The sequence below is a fragment of the Chaetura pelagica genome, unplaced genomic scaffold (genome assembly GCF_000747805.2).
Source record: "Chaetura pelagica isolate M959 unplaced genomic scaffold, ChaPel_1.0 scaffold258, whole genome shotgun sequence".
Taxonomy (NCBI): domain Eukaryota; kingdom Metazoa; phylum Chordata; class Aves; order Apodiformes; family Apodidae; genus Chaetura; species Chaetura pelagica.
The window spans coordinates 1,327,155-1,344,630 of record NW_009954333.1 but is presented as its reverse complement, the minus strand read 5'-3'; the positions used below and the strand labels follow the sequence as shown (position 1 = coordinate 1,344,630).

Below are 17,476 nucleotides of genomic sequence, written 5' to 3'. Positions count from 1 at the left end.
TTTCAGTAGTTTCAGATGCTTAGTGTACTTGATATACATGAACTTCACTTTAAAAACAAACTGAAACAAAGAAGCACAAAGCAACATCTTTTGCTTTTATAGGAACAACTTTCCAGCCCAACAGCAACTCTTCTGTAAATCCAGATCATCTGAACTACTTCCGTTTCGCTGGCCAGATCCTGGGACTAGCTCTTAATCACAGGCAGCTGGTGAACATCTACTTCACAAGGTCATTCTACAAGCATATTCTTGGTATGGTTTTATTAAAATCCTGTTTATTAGCTGTAAGAGTTTTCTGAGCAGTAAACAGTTTGGCAATCACTTAAGGGTTGGCCTCTGACATCAAGAGATTCCTCTGAGCAGAATAATGATGCTCACAGGCTAATCTCCATGTGATCACAAATGAGAGACACATTTCTCGACTGTTTTGTGATACCTTGAGTATAGCCTCAAGTGTTGCTCTTGTCGTCCTCTTTTGGAAATGGCTACCAATGAATGGGTTCTTTTCTAGTTTAAATCCTGAATTGCAGGAGGCCAAGGGCATCCTGGGGTGCATCAGGAGCTACTGGTGAGAGTTCAGCAGAAGGCAACAAAAATGACTGGGGGACTGGAGCATCTCTTGTGAGGAAAGTTTGAAAGAGCTGGGACTGTTCAGCCTGCAGAAGAGAAGACAGGAAGTCTTATCAATATATACAAATATCTAAAATGCAGGTTTCAAGAGGATGGGACCAGACAGTTTCAGTGGTGCCTAGTGACAGGAGAAGGGGCATTGGGCACAAACTGGAACACAGGACGTTCTGTCTGAACATGAGGAAAAAATTCTTTACTGTGAGGGTGACTCAGCACTGGAACAGGCTGCCCAGACTGGTTGTGAAGTCTCCTTCATTCGAGATATTTGAAACTTGCCTGGACACATTCCTGTGCAACCTGCTCTGGGTGAATCTGCTTTAGCAGGGGATTTAGACTAGATGACCTCCAGAGGTCTCTTCCAATCCCTACCATTCTGTGATTAGGGCTGCACTCTATTACGGGTGTAAAAGTGGGGCAGAAATACAGTAAGAAATTAATAATGTCTCTGAGGTTTGCTTTTCTCCGACTTTGTATCTGTCTGTCCTCTGCTTAAAAAGAGAAGATGGTTGCACTAGTGCTGCTCTACAGTTATTTTGTATTTCTTCTAAGGTGCCAATTTTTTCTGTTCAGAAAAGGAACTTTCACCTCCAACCCACAAAGACAGATAGCAGATGAATTCCTAGTTATGCTATATGCTGTTAGACTTCAGTTCTCTCTTTCACAGTCTAGTAGAAAAGATTCCTTAAAATGCCATAAACAAAAATGAGAATTAATTTCTGGGTCAGTGTATTTTGAGCTGGAGGCCTTAAATCCTTGAATACTTCCTGAACTTGTCTCAGAGCTTACGTGTGGTATCTTTTGGATGTTCTGTATTGTGCAGAAATACCTTTTTATCACAATTATGCTGAGATAGATTTGTCTTCTTTTTCAAACTACAAGTGACTTAAGGGTATAGCAAGAGGAAAATATGCAGTATTTAATGGGATTCAAACTTGGCCCTGATACATCTGATGGAGTTTCCTTAAAGCTGCTTGGCTTGAGTCTGTTGATTGGTAAAATACCTGTCAAGTCAATGAGTGAGCTCAGTGCTTTTGTCTCACAACACACAGGCCACAAGTGTACTTTTATCATAAGGCTCCAGTTCAGTTTCTTCTCTAGAGGAGTCTCCAGTTCCTCCATTTTAGTCTCCTTTTTCCTTATGTTTTGCTTATATCCCTCAGAGACATCATTATTTCCAAATTTCAAGTGGAGTGTACGTATGCTTACCAGTTGGCAAATGTGAAAGTCCTCTAGAAACTGCAAGGCAGCTGTTGGAGGTTGGTTTTTTGTTTTGAGAGACGTGACAGTGAAATATTCATTAGTAAATTATCTATCCCTCACTTCAACTGGATCGTTGCTTGATTTTTATTATAAAAAAGCAGTGCCTTGCAGCTTGTGGATACACCATTTCAGCACTAGTCAGCTCTTCCCAGGAAATACTGTAACAGCTTCTGCAATTAGATGTTTGCACCAGCTGCTAACCTTTGAATTTTGTGTTACTCTGTGGGGTGCTGCCTCTGCAGTCCACAACATGCTAAGACTTCTAATGGGCACCCTTGTGGCACTGCACAATGCACAGAAGATGGTAAAGCAAAGAGAATACTTCCCAATAACTTGCTTTTCTCTAAACCTGCTACCATGCTCACCCCCTCCCTGACATTTTTCACAGATACATGTCTGTAATGGTGGAGTTAAAATTTCTATCATGACAGAGCTAAAGTAATTGGAGTTTGCTTTCTTGTGTAGTAAAGAGGATAGTTCTGTTGTGCAAGCTCAGGGTCACCTTGTTCTGGGGCACATTTGCTCAAATTTGTTTAAGTGCCATGTCTGCAAAGGGGCTTTAAATACATCGTTTCTGTACTTGAATAAAAGAGAAACTTCTAGCAGCTCTCCTTAATGCTTCTAAATGACTTGTAGGTTCAGTTGGAAAATGTAAAATTCCTACAAATATTTTTATCAACTCTATAGGAGGTTTCGTAGCAAACATGATTAAAAAGAAGGAAACTTTGCATTAAGAAGAATGTGTCCAGCAGGTGGAGGGAAGTTCTCCTCTCCCTCTACTCCAGTGAGACCACACCTCGAGTGTTGTGTCCAGTTCTGGGCTCCCTAGTTCAGGATGGACAGGAATTTACTGGAGAGACTCCAATGAGGGCTACGAGGATGATGAACGGACTGGAACACCTGCTTTATAAGGAAAGGCTGAGAGACCTGGGGCTGTTTAGTCTGGAGAAGACTGAGAGGGGATCTTATTAATGTCTACAAATAGCTGAAAAGTGGGTGTCAAGAATGGGCCAGTCTCTTTTCAGTGGTGCCCTGTGATAGGATGAGGGGAAATGGCACCAAGTGACAACACAGGAAGTTCCACCTCAACATGAGGAGAAACTTCTTTACTGTGAGGGTAACGGAGGCCTGGGCTGCCCAGGGAGGTTGTGGAGTCTCCTTCTCTGGAGACTTTCATGACCCGTCTGGTTGTGTGACCTGCCCCAGATTCTATAGTGTTGCTGCTCTGGCAGGGGGGTTGGACTCTATGATCTCCAGAGGTCCTTTCCAACCCCTACTGTTCTGTGAATTTGAAACTGGAGTGAGAGTTTTCTAAGTACAGAAAGTTGGTCTTTTTTTTCTTTCCCCCCCTCCCAGTTCTAAATAGTTTTATAAGGAAAAGATATTATTGTATAGAGAAATATGATATTTGGGTTTCTAAAAGTTACGTAGAAAACAGAGGTTTTTTACAAAACTCATTTAACATTGTATGTTCTGTATGGTTAGATGTGTTTATTGAAGTCCTTTAGTGAGCTAAAATTGTGAAAATTGTTGTTGGTCCAGTGGTTTGACATTTGCTTCATTGGGAAGAAAGAGGAAACTTTATTCCTTAATACTTTTAATATGTAGTAAGTATAGTTCTGCTGTTAGTGAATATATTTCTCCCCCCTGTTACTGCATTATTCTGGTTTCTCTCTAGGGGGCAATCTTGTACCATATTTTAAGTTGGAACCTTTTTAGCTTTAACCATTTATTTGAGTTTTGTTTTTTGTTTTTTTTTAATAGGTATACCTGTAAATTATCAGGATGTAGCATCTATTGATCCAGAGTATGCAAAGAACTTGCAGTGGATTTTAGATAATGATATCAGTGATCTGGGTTTGGAGCTGACCTTCTCTGTTGAGACTGATGTCTTTGGTGCAATGGAAGAAGTGCCATTGAAGCCAGGGGGTGCAAGTATACTTGTTACACAGGAAAACAAGGTGAGTATACAGGTTAATTCAGAAGTTAGTAGTATAAGAAAAGCAATTGCACTGACTTTATGACTAACTGGAAGCAGAAATAGTATATCTGTTTTGAAGGAAAAACACAAAATAACAAAGTTGCCAACAGTCTTCCCCTTTTTTTTCCTAGCTTAGCATGTTATAGAAACAGTACTATTTAAAATCTCTGTCAGTGTTTAGATTTTAGGTTCTTATTTCTGACAGAACTTTTGGAAGGAAAATAGGTTTCTTTTAAAAGTTCCAAATATGCATAAGAGTAAGTCAGGGGTTATATATACTTGAAAGGTAAAACAGTAACGACTGCTAAAAGTAAAATTATAGGTAATGTTGTAAAGTGTGCTGTGGGTGAGGGTAGCCTGTGCCACTGGATTTTTATACAGTAATATATGGGTAATGAACACAGAAAAAGGCTGCAGAAAGCTTTTTCAGCCATTTGCAAGTCACTTGTGGTGTATGGAAATAATCTGCCTTTTAAATTGACTTTATTAGTAAAGGCTTGGAAAAGCCCTGAGCTTTTCTCTGCAGCATTAGTTCAAAAATGAATATGGAAAAATGCATCCAGATGCTGAACATCATCTAGAAATTAAAATAGACATCAGTTTAATTAAATTCTGCAGTTGCCCTCTAGATAGTTTTGAGCAACTGCAGCAGTGTCATGCATAGACCTGCAATTTTTTGTATCATTGACTCTTTGGATCTTTGTCTGCTTTGTGTTTTGATTTTCATTTGTGCTGAACTAGCCTGACTCACTTTGTCTACACTGGATTCATCAGCTCTCCCAGCTGCTGTATTGGTAAACGGCCACTTGGTGACAGCATTTGTCCTAGCAAAATTCTAGTTTGTGTTGGAGCAATTGGTACTGGATTCTAGGATGCTTAGTCCTCATTTTTATTAAGGCAGAGTGTAATTCTAAAACCAGGAATACATGTTGGCCTGATTCTGCACTGTTTCCTGCAATATCAAAGTCATCAAAGAATACAAAAGGTAAAACAAGTCAAAATGTGAAGGCAGTGGATGATTAATTCCTGTATTACCTATCAGACAAAGCAAGGTGGTTGATTCTTATTTCTGGACAGTCTTAGCTTCTCAATGTGTAATACATATATATAGTTGACATAACTTGTGGTTTCATAGCAACTATTTAGAAGCTGTTATCAGTTAGTGTGAAATGAGAGGTTTGTCCACAGGAAGATACCCTCAGTCAGTAGTAGCTTAAATTGCTCTGTTAATTCTGACTCAGTTGAACATGTGTAGGACAAATGCATCCATTCTGGCTCATCAGCCTTCCTCAGCTGTGGTGGGAGGGAACAAGGGTTTGTGTAGTTTTTATTTGAAAGGTCGTAAGGGACAGGACTGTTGTGGGAGCTTTCAGACTGTTAGTATGAATTGATCTTTCCATTTGAAGCTGCAGAACGTGTAGTCAACTGACATATGTAGGGTGGCTCTGTCTCCTGTTCACTGAATTTGACAAAGGCAAACCTACTTGTTGAAAATTGTGGATCTGTTTTAGTGGTTTTTGGGGATTTTTCCCAATTTCTTTCATGTGAGGTGGGTTTTCAGTTTGACTTGACTTAGCAGTTTAACAGGTTAAACATAGAAGTCTCTGCTTTTAAAAATATCTTTTTTTGTCCTATAAGACATCTAATTATTTTTTTCTGCCTTTACCTGATGAGTGAAAGATCAGTGTTTAAAACTAATTGCATTTTCTATACCTCTGGGAGAAGCAGATTCAGCTTCTAAAGGAATTTGCAGTGTATGCACACTAGCAGATTACCTTTTTAAAGGATAACATTTTAAAAAAAATGAAACTGAGTGGATCTTTATTCCTTAAAAAAAAAACCCAAGACCAACAAACCCACAAAAAAGCCCCCATGCCAAAAATAAAACTCCAGTGAAACCACCCAAACGATCTGTCTCCCTTTTACTGAAAAACAAAGCAAAAAAGAGTAAATGTCCCATTGAGGAGCAGTAGTAATAACTGTTTGTAAAAAGTTGTTTTCTTTGAATGAAGGAATTATCTTTTTTTTTCCCATCATCTGTGCAATAGATGAAAGGTTGTGGGAGCAGACAAGGCAGTAGCACTTACTGAAGGATCAGTTATGGTAGTGGTTCTGCTGCCTTTTGTCATGATAATAAGGAGATTTCAAAGGCAAAAGTCAATCTTTGCCCAGTGTCCATGCTGTACTTTTCTTTGTTCTTTGCTGTGCATATTTCTGCAGTTTTCTACTTACTTTTAAGGAAAAAAATAAAATTAGAGCTAGGCAAGACCATATGCTATTTAAAAAAAAAAATCATGCAGAACTCCACAATCTAATGGCTTTCTCTGTCCTCCCAGAGCTTGTCTGTGATCTGTCCATGCTGTTTTGGCAGTAAAAAATTACATATTTTCTTGAAACAGCTTTGGAATGGAGCTGCTCTCTGAATCTGAACATCATAATGAACATTGATCTTTATCTCACAGTATATGGGCTTGGGAAATGAGGCAAGCATGCTCTCTGCTTGACTTACCTCAAGGGAAAATACAGAACAACCCCTCACCTGAACTGAACTGTCATTTTAATTGTGATGCCCATCTCTCATGTGTGTTCAATCAGATCTTCCTTCTTAAAAGAAGGCTGGATTGTACCTTTAGTGCACTATGTGGGAATGCATAAGTACATCTGAAATTGTGTAGATATTTCTTTTTTGTGATGTGTTCCTAAGGCTTCTGAGCAGGAATAAAATGTAAATTAGGTGGACAGAGAAAAACCAAACTGGCCTTTTTTAATTGACATATTATGTAAATCCTGTGGTGCTGGTCTTTCAGCATGTGCCAGTGCTGATAGTCAGGATGCTTGGCTGTTTCAGGCTATTTACCAGGTTTCCTGTTACACCTAAAGCACAGCAACTGTTTTCTCTCATAATGAAAGTGTTCAATGTAAATATTTCTCTAATGCAGAAAATAATCATTTGTCATATTTTTTCCTAATGGATTGGTACCTTTTTCTTTCTACAACCTGTTTTTCTGAATAGCCTAATTTTTGTAACAGCAATCGAAGAGATGTAAAACAATTATTTCTGATCACAGAAGACTAATGTTAACAATACTTCCAATCCTGGTATTGTTTAAAGTTTCTGATTTATTCTTGAATGTCATAAAAAGTATTCACAGAGGCTGACTTCTGTCTAGGGCAGTTAATATTCTTTGACTGCCCCTCTAATTCCTTAGAGAAGGGAGGTGTATTCAGTTCCACTGTCAGGAGAAGCAACCTAGGGAGATAACTAGATTGAAAGCAGATTTTTGGGAACAGCTCTGCATCTGAAGATATATATGCTTAGGTAATGTTTCTCTTCTTTAGGGCATTTCACAGATTGTCTTCTCACTCTCATAAAATAGTGGTAGTGCATGTAAAAATACCTTCCAACTGCAAAGCAAATGACAAGCCCTCTATACTTATACTTCTGTGAATGTAAGGAACTGCCTTTGAAGCATTGTTCTGTTTTGACATGTTTCATTCTTCATTCTGTTTTCAGAAAGGGAACCTTAAAGTTAGGTAGTATTTTTTTGGTAGCTAGGTAGTATTTTTTTAAGATTATTGTATTGAAGGAAGATAATAGTTAAGATGGTTTAATTGGGAGGCATGTTTTGTGATTTCGTTATTAAAAATTATGATTAGAAAGTCGAACCATTAATTCGAAATTGCGTACCTTAATCTAAGAATAAATTTTGGTTTTAAGTAGAAATCTCTTTTTTTGAGTAAAGACACTTTATTACACTCGAGTAGCTTTGTCAGAGTAGATGAGACGTGTTTTTACAGCTTTAATGTAGGCACTTCTAATCTGTCTGGTTCTAAAAGCCTTCCTCCATTAGCAGCCTTCTAGGCTTTTGTATTTTCAACAAAAGCAAAGTTCTCGTGGATTCCTTGTGTAACTGGCATCTTTTAAAGTGGAAGGAAGAGCCCCCAAATCTCTGAAATATGCAAATTGAGGTATTGTCTGTTCACAGTTTGGGTCACAAATATTCCTGCATATGTTTAACTTATTTGCTGAGTTATGTTAGCTTGTTTAATAGAATATTTTTCTTTGCAAACATTGCCTTGTTTATGTTCTTAGATGATTGCAAAGGTGGTTATATAAAATGCAGTCAAGACAAATTTAACTCCCTTTATCATAGTCCAAGTCCCTATTTTTTGGGTGGTTAGTGTAACAATTTCAACACTTCTGGTTGGGAGTTACCTTTGGAAGGAAGGAAAGGGGAGAAACAGAAGGGACTTTGAACTGTGAGAGGTCTTGTGAATTATTTTTGGTTGCTTCCATCTGTGAAATGTGCACAGGGTGTCTTCACATGTTGCAGTAGATGAGATTAGGAATGTACTGCACTTGTGTGAGTTTGCATGAGCACCAGGTATTTTTACTGTTCTGTGTCTCAATGTTGTTTTCTACATTGCAGGCTGAGTATGTCCAGCTTGTCACAGAACTTAGAATGACAAGGGCCATTCAGCCTCAGATAAATGCCTTTTTACAAGGCTTCCATATGTTCATTCCACCATCTTTGATCCAGCTTTTTGATGAATATGAACTGGTAAGCAGAAATGCATCTACTTTTAAAAAATACGTTTTTATGTCTCAGGTTTTTTCTCTAGTCATGCCTAAACTCAGAGCTCTCTTCTTTTAGGTTCTTTGGTAATAATTTCTATCTTTTGATGCCATATACTTACATTACACAGATTGTGTGAAGTTCCAATAATTCAGGATTCTTCTTGTATTAAAATTTAGTCACAGGTTCTGTAAGGTCGCAACTAAACAGGAAAAAGCACTGCATTTTGATACATCTTAGAGCATTATTTTCTAAAATAGCATAAAAGCTTGAAACTAATGGTTAGTCATGACTAATCACAGTTTGTTTGCTTCTTCTGAAGGAGCTTTTGTTGTCTGGTATGCCAGAAATTGATGTGAATGATTGGTTAAAAAATACAGAGTACACCAGTGGCTATGAGAGAGGAGACCAAGTTATTCAGGTAAAATTATTTTTCCTTAATAATGTAGACTCTTGCATTTTAATTAAAAGAAAAGTGCTTTTCTTGTCATTTTCTGTGTGTTTATTTTGGCTGTAATTTGTGGAGGTTTTTCTATACTATATTCTTAGATTAAATGGCTTTGTTATATATGAACTTTATATGAAAATTTCCATGATGTATATAACAAACACACAAACATTTAATTTGTTTTCCCATTAACTTCTCAAGTACTTGCAAGGATTTAACACTAACTTATTTTTCATTTAGTGGTTCTGGGATGTTGTGGAAGAACTAACTCAGGAAGAGAGAGTATTACTGTTACAGTTTGTTACTGGCAGGTGAGAAACTCTACGTACTATGAAATAAGTTAAGAGACTTCAGATTCCCATGCAGGATCACTTAACTAGAAACTGCTTTGTATGCTTCAATGTTCTATATGTTGATCAAAGTAGACAAAGTGTATGTTAATACTTTTGCTGCCTCTATTGCCAGCAAAATGATTGATTACATATTTATAATACTTGACTACTTTGCAAGACGCCTTGGTTGCTGTCCCAGGCAATTTTGAACAAGGAATAGTGAATTGAACTGTGCTCTGTGATCTTCTTCCTGTTGCATATTTATGTAGCTCTTGACTTCTCCAGTAATCAATATAGGCTTTAATATGAGTTAACTAGGTATCACTTTGGTCATTGTAAACAGCACATCCTTCTCCTTGAATTTAACATTAGTGCATCATGTCAGAATCAAGTGAAGATTTAATCTTATGCAAGATGCTTTATACAGGATTTATCTCCAAAATTCTGGTTGTGCTTTGGGGAAAGCCACTTTTATTTACTGAATGGTTTGGGGGCAGTGGGGGAAAGTTTTGAGCACTAAATGCACCTGTGAGCTGGGTGAGTTGCTGAGGTTGGGTGTACAGGCATCTTATGAAGTGGTTCCATAGGCACAGGTATGTAATCCATGGCTTTTTCTGGTAACAAGAGTTTCCACCATCTTCTTAATTTGATGTTCCCTTCATATTCTAGGGTTAGTAGAGGAGTTGACCTTTTGTTTGGAAGCTTTATGGTTAAGCACAGGTAAAATACAAATGAAGAACATAAACCTTGTCTTTTATACCAAGCAATTTCCCAGTCGTGGATGTATCATCAAATGGCACAGTCTTCAAATGCTATTAGTTTCACTTGATTTATTATGAATTTCATTGTTTTTATGGATGACAGACAATTTAAGAAGCTAGTTCTATGCACATCCATCTTTCCTTTCTGTTGTCTGCAGAAATTATTCCTGCAGTTCTAAGTGCACATCTGTTGCACACCGACTGCTGGTCTCATTTTAAGTGGGCTAGTCTGTTTCTAAATCTAGATGGCAAATAAGGATCTTTCAGATGTAAGGTCATGTTTCTAATGCTTCTTAAAACATTCCAAATTATACTGAAGTATCATGTCACTGTTTTTATAGCATTTAGGATAATCTACTGTATTCTAAAGGATGCTTTCTACCAAGTAAACAATTATATTTGACTCGTATGTGCTTGAGACCCCTTCATCTTGGTGACACAATCACACATTGACTTGTGCTTACTCATTTCTTTTTCATAGAAAGGGAAATTCTGGGTGTGTCTTAAGAATTTTGAACTGGAATTTAAAACTAAGTTGCTTCTGTTGTTTTTGGTTTTGTTGGTTTTTTTTCTATATCACCTAGTAAGAACATGGGTTTTTTCTTCAGTGATTGAAATGTAATAGGTATATTTTTCCATAAAAGAGTTATTTTTGAAAGTTACCTCTCACAGTGTTATGCAGCTAGTATTTTTGCACATCAGTCCCCAGACAGTCCTAGTTTCTAGGCATAGAAGTTTAGACACTGAATTGTCTGTGAGATAAAACAGTCTAGTACAGGCCAGTATCTTAAGTAAAATTGAACACTAGAAGTATACCTGATCTTAAACTAGGATTTTTTTTCTGAAGTTACAGTTTTTTAGTGAAGAATTTGTGTGTACTGGCAGACAGACTGCATTGGAAATTTTCATTATTTCCATTTTCCTTTAATCTCTTCTGCATATTCATGTACTCAATTTTTATTTTTTTTTTTCATGTATGAAGTGATACTATTCTTTCTTTCCAATCAAAGAGTATGCCATTAATGAATTAATTAAAACAATTATATTTATGATTAGGTCTTCAGTGTTTCTCTGACATCTTTTAGTATTTCTTAAACTTTGCTTTTTTTTTTTTTTTTTTTTGCATGTATGAAGTGATTACTATTCTTTCTTTCCAATCAAAGAGTATGCCATTAATGAATTAATTAAAACAATTATATTTATGATTAGGTCTTCAGTGTTTCTCTGACATCTTTTAGTATTTCTTAAACTTTGCTTTTTGTCTTTTTTCCCCCCATTCTTACACCTCTTTTCAATGTAGTGAAGTCTTGCTTAGGTAGTTTCAGTGGAGATACCGTTGCATTCATCATTCATTAAAACACATTTTGAGACATTTTTAGCAGTAAAGTAATTATTGTGTGCAGTGTTTTTATAGCAGAGTCTGAGTATTTGGAGGTCTTGGCACACTCAAGAAAAATCCTAAATATCTCTGTGTTTCATTTGCTCCTTAGGGACATGGTTTAGCACCAGCCTCAATAGAATTAGGTTAATGGTTGGATTTGATGATCTTAAATGTCTTTTCCAAGCAAAATGATTTATGATTCTCTTGGGGATCTGCAAGTTTCTTTCTGCTGACAGCTGCTTGAGGTGGCACTGACAATTCCACATGCTTCTGTTTCCTCCCTCCCACCCCTCCACCATGAATGTTTGGCATTTATAATAGTATTTGGCTAAATTATTGTTAATTATCCATTGCCAACTTTTGATCAGGTTTTTAGTTAACAATTGGAGGGAAGTGTTGACAGTTTATCATTATAAATTCCTCTTTATTGGTATTCTGCAGGTATTAGGATTGCTGTTTGACTTCTCAGGGGACTGTAGTTTCTGTTGAGCAATAAGCTATGTGCTGTTTTAAGGGAAACGCAGCATAGTTGATAAATGTGTTACATACACAACTATTTTAAAAAGTAAACCAAAACATAAGGGAACTGGCTTAAAGTGTCTCTTCTACACTGTTTTTATTTCAAGTAAATTTATGCAAAATGTGTAGGTGGAGAAATGCGTAGAAAGGTTAGGATTCAGATGTAAATATAAACATTTTAATAGTGTTGAAGTTTCCAAAGCTGTGAAACTGTATTTTTGCTCTTGTTTAAGGCTATTTGCACATGCAGTAAGAGAGGTAAGATCTGCTGATCTCATTTGCCCATATTTGGAAGGCTTTCTTTACACATTGGCTGTTTTTGGCTTGGAAAGTAACTCATTCTTGGAGGCCTAAGTTGACAGCCATCTATTACTTTTAAATGTTCAAAGCCCTGGCCATACTGTATGTTTTAACCTCTGGTATGAAAAACATTTTAATAAATTAAATTGTAAAGATTTTTAGCTACTAGTGGGCTGAATGAGAAATTGTCAAAGGGTAGAGCTGTGTTTTTTTGCTGATTTAAATGTCAAGTTCTCTTGGCTCATGGGAGGGAAAAGAAGCCCCTGCAGGGGGCCACAGCACTGTCTTAGAAATGCAAACCAAAATCATGGCATAATAACAGTTCTGAACTGTGGCTGTGAGCACAACTTATGTCAGGAATACTATTCTGCAAGTAATCACAATTCCCTTCATAGTGGTTGCCTTACATGCCAGTACTAGAACCAGATGCCCAACGTTGCTGTCATTAAGCTTGGTGATGTAGAGATCTGTGTGCTGGATGCTATAGCTGGCTCTTAAAGGTGTATTTTAAAAGTATTACTGTGAGCTCTGTCCTACCTGCTTAACATTTGGCAGTGGCAACCCTTACACCTTTGCATTTCTGCCAAGTAATTTCTACTGTTAGTAGAAACATTACTTCCTTCTCCCTTTCCATTCTTGCTGCTGGTTTTTACAGTCACTCTGTTTTTGTGAATATGGGAGCATCGTTTTTAACATAAATACCTGTAATCTAAAATTCTAGCAGATGTTAGATACTTTATGGAAAGATTAGTTTGTGTTATCAGGTTGTTTCTTTGCTAGCTACAAAATTGCAGAATAGCTGAGGCTGGAAAGGACCTCCCGAGATTGTCTAGTTCAACTTCATGCTCAGAGCAAGGTCAGCTAGAGCTGGATGCTCAAGGTCTTGTCCAGTCAGGTTCTGACTTGTCTGCAGGGGTGCAGACCATTCAGATTCTCTGGGCAGCCTCTTCCAGGGTTTAACCACCTCACATAAAAAAATAAATAAATTCATATTTAAATGTAATTTTCTGGTCTTCAATTAGTGCCTATTGCCCAGTTTGTGTGCTGGATGCTCTCCTGAGACTTGTGCTCAGTCTTCTTTATTCCTTCAGGTAATTATATATAGATTGATGAGATTCCTCTGAGCCCTCTCTTCTCCAGGCTGAACAGTCCCAGCTTGCTGTCATCCTGTGTCAGGTGCTCCAATCCCTGACTAGCTTTGAAACCCTTTTCTCTACTTTCTGCATTATGTCCCTGTCCCTCCCGTAGTGGGGAGCTTGGAGCTGGACTCCAGTTGTTTCTCACCCAGTGCAGGGAAGGGATCACCTCCTTCTGGTGACGTTCTTCCTGATGCAACCCAAGAGGTTGCTGGCTGCTGTTGATGCAAGGATGCATTGCTGGCCCACATACAACTTCTTTGTCCTTACCTTTCCTTATAGATTGGTTTCTTGGGGTTTTGTTGTTGTTGTGTGTGTGTTGTTGTTGGTTTTTTTGTGGGGTTTTTTGTGTGTGAGGGCTGTGCTTAACATACTACCTTGTAATGCATACCAACTGAAGTTGATGTTATAAAAATACCTGAATTTTATTCTCTTTGTTAGTTTAAAAATATAGAGAGGGACTCTGAAGATTCCAGGGCTATTGTCCATTTACACCTCAAGTAGTCTTTGAATAAGATATTAGTAAAAGGAAAACCAGCCCCCTTGCCAGAGCAGGACCACCACAGAATCTAGGGCAGGTCACACAGAAACACATCCAGATGGGTCTTGAAAGTCTCCAAAGAAGGAGACTCCACAACCTCTCTGGGCAGCCTGTCCCAGGACTCTGTCATTCTCACAGTATGGAAGTTCTTCCTCATGTTGAGGTGGAACTTCCTGTGCTTGAGTTTGAATCCATTGCCCCTCATCCTATCACAGGGCATGACTGAAAAGAGATTGGCCCCTCCTTCTTGACACTCACCCTTCAGATATTTGAACACATGTATAAGGTCCCCTCTCAGTCTTCTCTCCTCCAGACTAAGCAGCCCCAGGTCTCTAAGGCTGGTGTTACAGTCCCTAAATCATTGTCATAGCCCTTGTTGGACTCTCAATTAAATCCCTGTCCCACTTGAACTGGGGAGCCCAGAACTGGCCATGATGCTACCCACACTAATGTGGGTGAGGAGAAACTTGCTAAAAGTATTAGTAACTGTCTAATTACTAGCAGTAAGAAATATTTGCAGTCTAGAGATTATATTTTTTGGCTTATAACATTCTTGCAATGGTTTAATTCCTGTGATTTCTCTCAGTTCCAGGGTGCCTCATGGTGGCTTTGCCCATATAATGGGTGGCAGTGGATTGCAAAATTTTACAATTGCTGCTGTGCCGTATACTGCAAATCTTTTACCAACATCAAGCACATGGTATGTTAACTAGTCTGATGGAAATATCTTAACTACAGGGCTCTTTCATGTCACTTGCAGTCTTTAATAGTAAAAAAACCAAAACAATCCAGCTTAGACTGTTTGTGGAGTGTTCACAAAATGCAGGTGGTAGGTTTTAACTCAGATGATGTTACATTATGTTCATTCATTATTTATTATTTCATTTTGCTTTACTAAAAGCAGTGGGATAAATAAGGGAATTTGAAAGTTAAATTATGGTATTACAATTTACCGAAGTGAAAAAACCCTGAATTTCCTGCAATGTATTAGAATGCTCAGTGATACTGTAACGCAGCACAGGTTTGTTTTCTTCTATAGATGTGACATCTTTAGGGTTTTCACTTGGAAAACTTGACTGTTAGGTTTCTTACTGAACTTTGATGTGGCTTTTTTTTCCCTTTTTCAGTATCAACATGCTCAAGTTACCTGAATACCCAAGTAAAGAGATCCTCAAGGACAGGCTTCTTGTGGCATTGCACTGTGGAAGCTATGGGTACACCATGGCATAACCAAGTCTAGAGAACTCATCTGACTACTGATGTGCAATTCAGAGTGGCAGGAATAATTTTGGAAACTGTCAGTATAAGAACAATGAGGTGCTGCAGCCCAGTGGAAGGGCTGAGCTTCAGAATTCATACAGGATCATCAGCTTTTTCCCCCATTATGTGTTGTGAAAGTAACACAAAGTCAGGACAAACTTCTCAGTATGCAGTATTTTCATTTTGAAAAAATGACAGATCTGTCTGGCACTCAGTTTACATACTTTTCATTATCATTCCAGACTGAATGAGAAAATTTGTCAGAGTCCCTTTCCACGGTTTACTTTTGATTTTCAAGGATGTGGTTGAATGACATTTGTGTTTCAGTTTATTTTGCACTCAGATGGCATCCTGCTCATGGACAGGCTTGTACTTTATGCCTTGTTGCATGTGACAGTGCTGTTTATTTTTGCAGAAACCAGTATAGACAGTTCAATTTGGATATTGTACAGTAAGACAGATCTGAGGTATTTTCCATTTCTTTGCATAGTAACAAATACAATTTTATAACTTTTTAGTATTTTAATGTACATAATATGTAAAGGTTAGACTGTTATCACTGGAAGAAATGACAGATGAAGTTAGTATCTAATTTATATTAGTATTTACACTATATTCTACTAAATATTTAAAGTATTTGTGACTTTATAGTCAACTTGCAGCTTAGAATTTGTAAATACTATTTAAGATCTATATCCATTTGTTTGAATGCCTTTACTTTTTCCTTGACATAATTGTATGTTCAAAAGGTATTATTAAATTTTAATATTTTTACCAGAAAATGAATGTGACATGTTTGTGTGTCTTTGTGGGTAGTTTATTCTTTTGTTGTTTTTTGTTTGTTTTTTTTTTTCACCAGGATTTTATTCATCTTACTGTAATTTAAACTGCCTTGGAACCAGCATTTAAGAAGGCATTGTCAAAGTGTATGGGTGGACATAAAGAAATGCACAAGGAAGGTGCTTGAGCTTAATTGGCAAGTCTACAATAACAAAAATCTTATGTCAAAATTGATGTAAAATTGGAGTGTACTACCCAAAGAATATGTAAAAATACAGAGCAATAGCTCATCAGCATGTGATTTGATGCTAAGTAGCTGCACATGTTGGGGTACATGGTGCATTTGCAGAACTGCTTTTTAGGTAGGTCTGCACCACAGTTTTGGTTCAGGCTACAAGTGGTGGTTGGTTGGTTGGGGTTTGTTTTGGTTTTCTCTAAATGAATCTGGTCATCTCTGCTTATCATGCTTTTGCTTCAGAGAGTGCAAACTGGACTCCAGGTGAAACTAAACAGAAAAGCATGTGCCAAGCACTAATGGATGAACACCTAATTATGTCTGCAAGACCTGCCTGGTCTGAAGAGGCCACCTGAAGAGTCAGTGAGTGAGTTCAGGCACAGTGAACCCACCGAACACGTGAATTTCAGTGAGACAGTGAACCCACCGAACACGTGAATTTCAGTGTTGAGGTCCTCAGCACAAACTGCTACTGATCCATTCATGTTTTTCTGTACCAAGTGCTAGTACACGTGTAGCCTCAGTTCATCAGCTGATCTGTCTAGGCTACTTCCTTGGAGCTGTCTTTTTGGTTTTTTTTTTTTTTTTCACATTTTATTTATCTGTTAATCTAAAGCAGCTATAATCTGTGGGAGTGCGAGAGAGAGAAATCTGTGGACCATCTGATTCAGTGGTGCCACAGTAATTTTCTTTTGCACTAAGCTTTATACATAGACTTGCTACCTGTATTTCCCTTTCAGTTCTATTTGTGCACTTGTGTGCATGGATTTTAGTTTAAATTCTGTGCAGTGTTGGTGACTGCCACCCAAGGAGAACACTGCTTTTAGTTAGTAGAAAGAGCAGATTGTTCCAGCAGGGTAACCTGGTGAAACCTGGTTAGAATATTGCTTCAGTTAGTGGAGAAATGCTGTTAGTCTCTGGCATGCTCTAGGAAGCTTACCCTCTTTGGATAAGTTAGATGTTTGAGGCTGTTGGGGATTTTAGCTTTAAATCCCAGTTATCTGGGATCATTCAATAAACAGAAGTACCTTGTTTCTGCATGGCTGGGCAGTGCTTGGTTCCCTGGCTGCAGAGCTTATTTCTTTGTGACTCTGCAAGGTGGCTGGAGAGCTGGGTGGTGTTTTCAGCAATACAAAGTATTTCTCAGGAATTCTGTGTTTCTGTTTTCTTTGTGCAAGCTGGGATTTTATCTTTATCCAAGGGTTTTACTGTAAATACTGTTGTTTGTTAACTACTAAGCAATCTGTGACTTTTCATTTCATGTGTTTTTCATGGCAACATCCAGCTGTTTGCAGCAAAATGGTGCCTTGTCTACTCCTGCATAATGTCCAAAAC

General features: G+C 37.8%; 1 protein-coding gene across 1 annotated transcript; it reads left to right on the top strand.

Moving 5' to 3' along the window:
* Positions 1-102: 102 nt before the first annotated feature.
* On the top strand, positions 103-15,250 carry LOC104394577 (E3 ubiquitin-protein ligase HACE1-like; the record flags this gene model as incomplete). The annotated part of the gene is made up of 7 exons (XM_010004189.1): positions 103-252; positions 3,655-3,851; positions 8,302-8,433; positions 8,771-8,869; positions 9,137-9,207; positions 14,453-14,566; positions 14,994-15,250. Coding segments are annotated over 7 exons (866 nt in total), but the record flags the coding sequence as incomplete, so codon positions are not given.
* Positions 15,251-17,476: the final 2,226 nt, after the last annotated feature.